At 40.2% G+C, this 11707-nt stretch overlaps 1 protein-coding gene across 1 annotated transcript in view; it reads left to right on the plus strand.

Moving 5' to 3' along the window:
* TGFB2 (transforming growth factor beta 2) overlaps nucleotides 1-11472 on the plus strand; it is a 74567-nt gene extending 63095 nt beyond the window's left edge. Inside the window, exons 3-7 of the mRNA XM_006115568.2 lie at nucleotides 4599-4731; nucleotides 4848-4958; nucleotides 6443-6620; nucleotides 7634-7787; nucleotides 11020-11472. Of these exons, the coding sequence (XP_006115630.1) occupies nucleotides 4599-4731; nucleotides 4848-4958; nucleotides 6443-6620; nucleotides 7634-7787; nucleotides 11020-11178 (735 nt within the window). The 3' untranslated portion in view covers nucleotides 11179-11472. The remainder of the gene's footprint in view (nucleotides 1-4598; nucleotides 4732-4847; nucleotides 4959-6442; nucleotides 6621-7633; nucleotides 7788-11019) is intronic.
* The last annotated feature ends 235 nt before the right edge of the window (nucleotides 11473-11707 follow it).

The following is an 11707-nucleotide window of genomic DNA, read 5'->3' on the forward strand; positions in this document are numbered from 1 at the left end:
AATGATTTCAGCTAATTGTCCTGGTCTCTTAAGTTTTTAAAATCATGTCTTTTTCAAGCAAATGCATGGTTATGTCCATGAAAAATAAAGTGGAACAAGTAGCAACAGCAGCCTGTGCTAGAAACACATTTGTAGTTTCTTTTAACATCTATTTGTGATCAGATCTGAACCCCCTTCACCACTGAACACAGTGACCCTACATACATCTATCCCTCCTTGCTGAGCTTCAGGGTTATTTCATAATTCTTCAAACTTCATAGTGAGTCACTTTCAGAATTAGTAAAGAGCCATGTGTATGGTGAGACGGAAGAGAATGGGGAATAATCAAGAAGAGGGAGGGGGGAAATGCTACCACCACTGAAAAATTTCAACATAAGATATAATACTTTGGGCGTTGTAGGCATTAAGCAGCAAAAAATGTGAATGCCCCCATTTGTTTACCATGCTTTGGGTGTTTTCTGCAAAGATGTACTAGCGTCATTTGCAAAGGATAGATGATGGAACCTTTACTTGCATCAATGAGGATTTAATCCCGTGAGTAGCCCCTTTGAGGTCCCCGTGTCTATTCCTGAGAATATTCATCAGTATGCATTTATTATTGGGTTCAATATTGTGCAGGCAAATACGGGCACATCTACATAGCAGCATTTGTTATTTCAGAATAACATTAGTTATTTTGAAATAACATAGTGCGCGTCTACACTACAAGCCATTATTTTGAAATAATGTCGAGCTGGAGGACTTCTTACTCAGGCCCCTGTAACCCTCACTTCACGAGGAGTAAGGGAAGTCGAAGGGACCATGTTCTTCAGCTTCCTGCTGTGTAGACAGTGCCAAAAGTCGAATTAAGCTATTTCGACTTCAGCTATGCAATTGACGTAGCTGAAGTCGCATAGCTTAATTCAACTTTAGCCCTGCTGTGCAGATGTACCATAAAGTCATATATATCTTTCAGTCTATGCTGCTTTATCAGCCTCTCCAAATAAACTACAGTATGTGTTTGTATGTTTCTTTCATGGAGTCTTGATACTACATGATGTAAAGCATAGGAAACAGATCATTATGGGTGCATCTACACAGCACCCTTAGCTCAAAATAAGCTACGCAATTTGCACAATGCAATTTTCACTACACAAATTGCATAGCTTATTTCGAGTGTATTTTGAAATAGCTTATTTCGTAATTTAGCACTGTCTACACAGCACCAAAGTTCAAAATAACTCACTATTCCAAAATTCCCCTTAACCCTCATGGAACGAGGGTTACCGGGACTTTGGAATAAGCCACCTATTATTTTGAAATCTATTTCAAAATAATGGGCTGCTTCAGTAGACACGGAATAGCTATTTCAGGTTCTTCCAGTATCCCAAAATATCTCCGCAGAGTAGATGTTTCCTATGAGGTTTTTTTGTGTGTCTCCAAGTCACGAGTTAGTAAAAAGAAACTTGGTCCAAAATATTTAGCAGTACTGTATCTTTTAGAAGTGCCGTAGAAAATAAGTCCTTGAAGGCATGGTCTAAGCAGCAAAATAAGTCTTAGGATTATTCTTGTACAGAGATTCCTATCTTCTAAAGATAAACACATTAAACATACTTCAATGGTGGAGATCGCAGAGAAATGAGCAAAGATGTTTCTGCCGGGCATTGTTTTACAGAGGTGTACTGTAAACAGAAAGAGAGCAGGGAAAAAGCAAGAAATTGCTCTGACTTCAAACCAGTCCTACCAAATAAAAGTGATACTGTGTGTAATTGTTCAGAACTTCACTGGATATAGTCCTTTTGCCTGGGTGACCTTTCCATCCTTGGACCACATACTTGCATAACTGTGCTACTGTTCTGTAATCCTTTTTAAAGTCACATAATTGTGCAAGCCTACTGGAAAGCTAGATACAAAAGCACTTTATATATACACAAGATCATTCATGCCTCTATAGTTGCAGCTATTTCACACACCTTTGGCTCTCCTTTTGTTAAACTTGGGCCTGATTTTCAAAGGCAGCCTTCACTCATACACCAATAAAACTATGTATGCATGGACCTGTATGTAGCTGCTTTTGGACATGCTTCCTACCCATGTGGGCAGGTGACCAAATGTATTACCAGCACGTTGAGTGATGAGGATTTGTACATGTAAATTCTATCTCCTAAGCCTGCATGTGATTCAGTGTGTCGCCTTCACAGACATGGTAATGCTCAAAAAAATGAGGTCTGGGATCCAAATGAAAACCAGACTCTTTGTAGCTTTTAAAGTAGAGGGATTAGAAGAGGTGCAAGAAGGACATATGAAGTGATTGCTTTGCAAAGTGGAAATTTTACCTTAATGCCTTTCTCAGCACCATCCAGAGTAATTTATGCTTTTCTCACTCTACTTATTTACTTCTGTCCCCCATTAATTTGTTATTGCACTGGAAGTGTCCATGGGGCTTTACAGATCATTTGAACAGGCAAGGTCCCTGCTCCAAAAACACAGAGTCTCTAACTCATGCAAATACAAGTCACCAGACAGTATTTTCAGTCAGACAGGGCAGAGACATTGTCAGAGGGGAGAGCAGTATAGAAAATATGCCTCACAAAAGGAATGGGCATGTGATAGAGATGGGGCTAGTGTACGGGAGAGGTTGTTGCAAGAGCAGAGAATGATCAGAAACAAAGGACACCAGAGAAGGCAGGAGAGAGGATGTGGGGTGTTATTTCGATTAATTTACAGAGCACCTTTTACTTGTAAGGATTCCAAATCACTCTGTAGAAGGAGTCTCCTCCCACGGGGCAGCTGCCTCAGACTGCAAAACAACTGTATGTCGTCATGGAGGAAAGGAAGTGAAAAATACTTTATCTAATTTGAAAGTGCAGGAGGAATGTAGATTAGTAGATTGTAACTATCTATCCTGGTGATTGACTGGCTCGCTGGTACTAGTGTGCCCCTACCTCTCCAGGGGAAAAATGTCATGGAGCGTTTCTGGATCACCTGCAGTCTGGAGACTGATTTTAGGTATCCCCTAACACCGTATTGGGGGGGGGGGGTGCTGATTCAGCCAAGAATGAAGAGAGAAACACTCCTGCTGTGTATGGAACAATGAGATAGGTCTCCTGATCAAATAATGTAATAATGGTCATTGTAACCTGCATATCTCTTCTAACAGACTAAATTATTCCTATTCTGCTGTTTCTACTGATTCACTGGGGCACAGTTGAGGAATGGGAACCTCTTTGTTACCTTTCTTCTCCTGCTCCAGAGTTTTGTGAACACTTAGTGAAGAATGTGTTGTAAATAAAGATACCCCAGTTCTGAGAGGTGCCAAATAGGAACTATGTCCATTGAGGAACAGAAGGAGTTCACCTGTTTCTGGAAGGGGCTCAGCAGCTTGCAGGACTGAATCAATCACATCTTCTATATCCCCTCGCTCCCAGTCCCACAGTAGAAATCTGGGGGAGGAAGAAATGCTCCTTCCTTGGAATACGAAATTACCATTTCGTTGTTCTTATCAAGAGCCAAGTTCACTTCAAGGGAAGAGAAATCCAATTACAATTCTTTGGTATATTCAGAACCTCCACTGAAATAATGAAGAAATACTGCATCTGGGACAGGATCTGACCTGAAGAGTGTCACTTAATTCCCTCGTATTTTCATGATAAAAAACGTATTTTAACCGTATGGCTTACTTTCATATCTGTTGTCCATGATTTTTTCAGGTGAATTTTACTGCCTCATTTGCTGATTATAAACCAACAAATTGCTGATGATGGGTTGAGAATACCATTGGTCATTGATTTAGAGATGGACTTGGACTGTGAAAAACAACATGGATTCAGAGAGCTGGCGTAGTTAGGATTAGTCCTGTTTTGGGCAGGGGACTGGACTCAATGACTTCCTGAGGTCTCTTCCAGCCCTAGGATTCTATGATTCTATGCCAATAGGGCAAATCTCTGTTATGATTAGATCTTGGTTAATGTCCTTAATATGGCATGGCATTCCAGCTTCCAGAATCACAAAAGCATCAATGTAGTAATGCCAGGGAACTGGGATTTGGGTCCACAGATAGTATACGTCAGTCTACATCTAGGAAGGAAAATGTGAAATCTGTGATTGCATGCAAAGAGGTAATTGCTCAGTTGCTTGGAAATAAGGAAAAGAATTTGTTGCATTGCATTGCAGAATCTGAAAGTGTGCTGCCTCATATTGGTAAAAAAAAAATCTTATAGCGCTTAGTACTAGGCTTTGATAAACCTGTTGATATAAAATACAAACTAAGATGGAATGAAATTTGGGGTAAAAAAAAAGCATTTTCAGCAGTAACAACAAGAAGTCCTGTGGCACCTTGCCACTATATGCATCCAACGAAGTGGGTCTTTTCCCACGAAAGCTTATGCGCTAATAAATCTGTTAGTCTGTAAGGTTCCACAGGACTTCTCGTTGTTTATGCAGTTTCAGACTAATACAGCTAACCCTCTGATAACTCTCAGCAGTATAAATAAAAAGCTATGTTCAAGTAGGATTTACCCTGCTTTATTCTGCTGCACCTCTACAATTAGCTACATAGTGTCCATTTTGATAAGTCTGCAAAATCTACACAGTCTTGACTTGTCTTCTGTTTCTTGCAGGTTGTTAAATCCAAAGAACTCCCTTCACCAGGACAGCGTTACATTGATAGCAAGGTGGTTAAAACAAGAGCTGAAGGGGAATGGCTGTCTTTTGATGTCACTGAAACTGTGCATGAATGGCTCCATCACAAAGGTGATGACTTGTGCTCTTCTCTCTTGATTCCCACCCAAACTTTAACTCCATTACCTGAATTATTTCAGGGTCACTCCAGAGGTAAAAATGATTCCCATCGCCTTCATGTTTTGCAGAGAGGAACTTTGGATTTAAGATAAGTTTACACTGTCCATGCTGCACCTTCGTGCCTTCAAATAATTATATCATCCCAAATAAAAGTGAAGAGCTAGAAGCAAGATTTGCAGGTAATGAAGCAATAAAATGGGGGTTGGGATTGTACAGAGGGCATTGATGTTTGCTGATTACAAGATATAAATATAAGGACCTTTTTTGGTCTCTGTAAAATATAAAATACAGTTCATGTGGGAGCATGATGAAGAACTAGAGAGTTTGGCTGTTTGTTGGAGGGAATGGGATGATTGAGGACACACAGGAGAAGCCATGGCAATGCCATAAAATAGGACTGTTCTGCAACTGAATCAATAATGCACAAATGGTTCAGTGCATCCACACTAGCCTGTTCCATACCATTTTCATTTCACTGTCAATCATTATTGATCTCACAGTTCAAGGAGCAGCTACTCCCAAAGTAGTGGATTCTGGGAGATCTTTAAAGGTCACCAGTGCACTATGGGTCATAAATGAGTTGACAGTATTGACTGAACTGCTTCCGTTTGAATGATTTTATTGCTGCCACACTGGCACTAACATGGTACAGGTTACAATAGTGCAGAGTCAACTGTTGATTAGTGCTGGTGTAGGCAGGTATAATCCAGAGAGTATTTGCAGCACTGTCGTCTATGATGTGTTCTAGAGGGACTAAACAGTTCTCTCAGCATGGTAAATTTCTCTAGTATAGTCAGGGAAGTAGTCAAGTGTTTTTGCTTTCCATTCCCCAAATAAATAAGTAATGTCTTCAGCTTGGAGGACAGAAGCCACTCACATGACATGAAGAATATCATGATGCCAGACACTGGCTGATCACAAGATACCATTTTTTGGAAGAGTAATGGTTCTGTGGCTACTGTAAAAACCACCTCAAATGCTTCTAAAGTCCCCATTGCCATTATATACCAGATGAAGGGGCTGGAAGGACCGATTTATGAGGGAAGATCACCTGAACAAAATAATATGTATTGGTTAGTGACATGGAAGACTCTAGGAGATGAGACTGTATAAGCGTTTGTAAGATGTAAATATGAAGGAGGAAGATGAATTGCTCAGGTGGTGTAATAGGCTAAAATAGGAATAAGAAAATTAAATTAAACACAGGAAACTGAAGGTGAAATGTCAAAAGATGATCTAATGATTCCTTCTGGCCTTAAAAGCTGTGAATCTCATTCTATTGAATTGGTCTCCCATAAAAAGTGGCAAAATCATCATCATGTAGATCTTTTAAAACTAGCATAGACCACGTGGACTTTCCCATATGGATAGGTGAGCCAATAGGCCTTTTTCATCACTAATGTTGATAGATCTATTATGTGCCTTCAAAAAGCCATTCAGATAGCTTATCATTGGGGGAAGGCCAATACAATGTAGACATGAGGGTATATACTGTATATACCTTAATGCAGAGATCTCAGGTTGTGATCCCCTGCCCCCATGATACACTCAGATGATGTCCTCACCACCAGTTTTCTAAGACAGATTTTTTTAAAGAGATGGTTTATATAATTTGTGAAGAAAAAGCAACACAATGTTTATCACCAAAATGTATTTTTTGAAGGTATTGATGACTCCTACATATATTCCAGTGGTGATGGGAAAGCTTTCAGGTCCAGTAGGAAAAAATACAGTGGGAAGACCCCACATCTTCTGCTAATGTTATTACCCTCCTACAGACTTGAGTCGCAACAACCCAGTCGGCGGAAGAAGCGTGCTCTAGATGCTGCATATTGTTTTAGGTAAATACATGTATATAGTCAGCTTACTTATACTTACTCCTACATGCCTAAAAGCGTAACTTGGGTTGTTCATAATATGATTTGCTAAATTTCTTTTCACTAGATATTCACACAAAACTCTGCCCCATGTTCTCAGACAGGTTAGATTAGTCTGTAATAAAACTGACATGTCCATGTGGGATCTGCATGTAATAGGAGGTTCATGCTCACCTTCTGTTGAAGTTAAGGAGAACTGAGAGTGCCCAGGACCTTTAGAAAACAAGAAATCAAGATCCACCAGTACTAGTCCCCAACCACACCAAATATGTAATCGCAGGAAACAGATCATGTAAGGATGCTAATCTCCCCAGAGGAAGTTTACGCTGGCAACGGAGCATAGCTGGGGGTGGGGAATGTTCCTAATTTTAAGTCTGGCAAACAATTGTATGTGTGAACAGAGCAAAATTGTGGTTAAGCGTTGTATTGTGTATACTCTGAGGTTGTATTGTTTTCCAAGTAATTGCCTCTTTTTCTTCTTGAACTTCATAAGTGTAGATTCTGCCAGTATCTCACAGTTTAAAGAGCTACAGCTGAGTCACATAATGCCGTAGGGATTGGTCAGTTGCCCTGAATAGTTCTTCATTGCAGGGCCACAAAATCTTAAGTCTCTCAGGTACTATTTTTTCTACACAGGAGACAACTATAATTTCTCAAATATATGCCTCCAATTCATCATGGGTAGACTCAAGTCTGATTAGTGCTTCCTTTGTACATGGGATTACTTGTCTAATTGTATCTTAACATCAGTAGTGAGGCAACTATGGGTCTAACTTTGGTGGTCTCAGGACTTGGTCCTTAGTGCTTGGAGTTGAAATCATTGCTTAGGCACAGTATGGAATCTTACAGTGTGAATTAATATGAAAGTCAGGGTTAAGGTCTCCTGATAAGCATTATGTAGGAAGCACTTACACCCCCCACCCACCCACACCCACTGTGCTTCTGACCAATGCATTTCTCTGTATTTTTATTTCCAGAAATGTGCAGGATAATTGCTGCCTGCGTCCACTTTATATTGACTTCAAGAGGGATCTTGGCTGGAAATGGATTCATGAACCTAAAGGGTATCATGCTAATTTTTGTGCAGGGGCCTGCCCATATTTATGGAGCTCAGATACTCAGCACAGCAGAGTAAGTCTTGCCTTTTGAGAACTTTGATTCCTGTGACTTTTATTATTATGTGACAGGAATCCTGTGACTGTGATTCCTGTAACTGTGTTAAAACCTTGGGTAGAGTGATATTCTCATTGCCACCAAATACCAAAAGCTTTCAAAGTTCAAGACCGAGTGGTAAAATGCAGCCATGTACAGGGGATCGGCATAAGGCCTCAGCTGAGAGATTGAGTGGGTCATATGTGCCCTTGTGCTAGCCCTCTGCATGGGAGTGAATTTCATTTTAACAGTTAGCCCATCACCAAGACATATGGATGCATCACATATGTCCTAAACATCACAAAGTGAGTGCTTTAGCTTCGCCGCTCGCAAAGTCGACAAGCTAAGCCTTGTCGTGCTGTTTCTGGAAGTTAACACATTCTAGTTTTGCAAGGCTACTTCAGAAAATGTAGCTTCCATTAAGGATTCCCTTTCTTTCACCTACAAAGTTGCAAAAGCACTGTATCCGTGTAGGGAAGCTTTTGCTGTCACTGCCTGGACCTTACTTATTGTTTGGATAACTAGAGGGTTTTGGTTTCAACTCTTGATATGCCATCTTTCACAGGTTTCCTGAAAACTGAGTAGATGTGATTTATTCCCTAGTTTGGGGTCTACTTGTGAGAGTCAGTAAATGTGAAACATTAAACTTGGCTCTGTAGCATTGCGCGCTGGAATCTGCAGTTGGATTCAAACCAAGAATGATGGCTCTCATTCCTCATGCTGCCTTCAAAATATCAGTAGTCCTGTGGCACTTCAGAAACTAACAAATATATTCACTCATGAGCTTTTGGGGGTAAAACCCATATCAGATGAAGTGGTTTTTTTCCCATGAAAGCTCATGATAGAATATATTTGTTAGTCTTTAATGTACCACAGCACCACTCATTGTTTTTAAAGATACAGACTAACTCAGCTACCCCTCTAAGACTTTTTTAAAATATCAGATTAGTATTAGCAAGTAATTGGATTTGAGCACATTGAAGAGTAATCTTGCTTTCTCTAGTATGAGAAAATCTTATCGTCCAGGCCTGTGTTTTTCTTGAATGGAAACAGTTCAGCATACGTTCATTGCATATATGTGGCTGGCTGGCTGCGTCAGTATATTCCAGTGGTGTCAACAGGCGTAGATGCAAAAGAGACGTATAAATTCCTTCTTATACACAGTAGTAGTATGCAAAGTTTGGAGCAGCACTTGTTTTTTAAGGAAAAAGGAAGAATAACTGTCATGGTCACAAATATGTGGTTTGGATAGTTCCCCAACAAGTCAGAGGTTGCTTAATAAAGTAGTTAGTGTTTCTGTACTGAACAGGACTTCTGTCTCTACTGCAAATGCTATGCTGAAGCTCTGGGAAAAGATCTTTTAGTATTTAACTAACACATTAATGGCATCCTCGGAAATACCTATGTATCATCAGTGGGTAACCTACATACTTCCATTAGAGAAAACCATTCTCCATGTGAATCTAGTATGGCATGAGAGCTACTAACTTGGCCATAGTTGGTTCCAGGCAAGCGTTTTGCTATCAGAGTCACAATGAATCCATAGCAGCAACAATGGACGTAGCTGCACGGGAGAAAAACAAATCGCTTCTCCCTTTGATGCATTTGCCAAACCAACATTAGTAAGCAGTCAACTAAAATCTGAAAGCATGAATATAGCTCTTTTGAGGCTACCATGTTAACAAAATGTGCAGCTAATAAAAGGTGATCTTGAGGGCTGAATTTCCAAGGTAGTCTCTCATGGAGATCCCTAGAATAATATCCATAAGCCCATTGTGCCCTCAACCCCCTATCTGTGCACAAATCAGGTCAATGTAGATACAAATAAAATAGTTTAAAATAATTTCCTTTCTAAACTCACCAGCCAAGATCTGATTTCAGCAATTAATTACTGTATATCACTGATACTTTAAAAAGGTGTTTCTCCAAGTGGGCCATGGGTCTGCTTTGGGGAAACTGCTAGTGGGTCCACGCTGCCTTGTTTACTTAAAGGCTCCAAAGCCATGGCGCCTCATGGCTCCCATTGGCTCTGGTTCACCATTTCCAGCCAAGGGGAGCTGCGGGAAGCAGGGCGGCCCAGGCCATTTGGCTGGAAACAACAAACTGGGGCCAATGGGAGCCATGAGGCTCCGTGGTTACAGAGCCGTTAGGTAAACAAAGCAGCACATGCCTGCTAGCAGCTTTCCCAAAGCGGGCCCGTGGCCCACTTTGAGAAACACTGCTTTAACACATTGTAGAGAGTGAACTCAGCTCAGTCTTGGCAGGTACAAAACCTTTCCATTCAACTCTGACTAAGCTTATTTACCATTAACAGAAGTTTTGCACACACATTATCATTTACTTTTATCATTATGTTGCCTAGGGTTTTGCAGCCAAGTTAGAGGACAGGGCCTCTGGGCCAAGAAGCTAACTCTCTAAATAAAGAGATCAGTAACTGAAGGGCATAAGAGATCCCCAAAGCAAATGAAGGCTGAATATCAGCACCAATTGTGTTATCCATTGCAATTTGTGCAGCCCTGAAAACACAAAGTATTGTACAGTGAATTGTCTGTGCCAGAGATGGTTTACCAGCTGGCATCACACACTACCATCTAGAAATAGCATGTGCTAGGGAACAGGTTTTTAGGAGGCTTTTGAAGCAGGAAAGGATATCTCTGTGTATATTGGCATCTGTTGATAATGGGTACACAGTGGGTGAGGTAGAAAGCATGAAGTTGTATTGGGAAGAGAGTGGGTGTGTCTAGACTACAGGGCTTTTTCGAAAAAACTTCCCCTGCGTCTAGACTGCCATCACGTTCTTTCGAAATTAAATCGAAAGAACCCGGTGGTTTTTTCGACCGCAATAAACCTCATTTTACAAGGAAGAACGCCTTTTTTCGAAAGAGAGCATCCAGACTACCTGGGTGCTCTCTTTTGAAAAAGCGGCTCGCTTTTTTGAAAGAAGCGGTTGTAGTCTAGACGCTCCTTTTCAAAAGAGGCTTGTCGTCTAGATGTAGCCAAAGGGATGACATGTACTCTTAAAATTGTAAAGCATGATCAGGCCTGATCCAAAGCATGCAGGAGTCAAGGGAAGTCTGTCCACTGACTTCATTGGACTTTGGCTCAAACTTTTGCGCATCCTATCAGAGCAAAAGATGCTAGAGATGGAGATAGATAGCCGTTGATTTTTTTGGCACAATTTTCATCCCAATTTTTTTCTTTCTTCTTCTAGGTACTCAGTTTGTATAACACCATAAATCCAGAAGCATCTGCCTCGCCATGCTGCGTGTCCCAGGATTTAGAACCCCTCACCATCCTGTACTACATTGGCAAAACACCCAAAATTGAACAACTTTCCAACATGATTGTAAAATCTTGCAAGTGCAGCTAAAAGATATCCCTGTACAGCAATAATAAAATGCATAAAAATAACCAAGGAAAAAAGAGATTAAGAAGAAAAAAGAAAACTTAGGTTCATCAGTGTTAAAAAAAAACCTAAAAAGAAGAAGAAAGTGGTATTCGTCTGAACTGTTTGAAAGTTTGTTTTGTTTTTTAAAACTTGCATCTTTGAATCAAAACATTGATGGCCTTTATCCTACATTTCACCTGCTCAGTTAGTGAGATAAACAAGAAGCAAACAAAAACCAAAATCATCATCATCATCAACAACAACAACAAAAAGAACCACACCTTTTAAAAATAAACACTGGAAGAATGTGTTAGTGTTACTATGTGAAAGGAAAAAAACAGGAAAATCCCATTAAGTGGAGTTGCTGTATCTGTCCCATACCTTACTTGATCTCTCTGTATTGTTATGCGATAGACATCCTACCCATTCTTTTTAGTTTTAGCATTAACAGTGCATTATTTATTTGTATGTAAAAACTATCAAATGAACATTTCTTCGCCATTGGGGAAAA

Source organism: Pelodiscus sinensis, chromosome 3 (genome assembly GCF_049634645.1).
Source record: "Pelodiscus sinensis isolate JC-2024 chromosome 3, ASM4963464v1, whole genome shotgun sequence".
Lineage (NCBI taxonomy): Eukaryota > Metazoa > Chordata > Testudines > Trionychidae > Pelodiscus > Pelodiscus sinensis.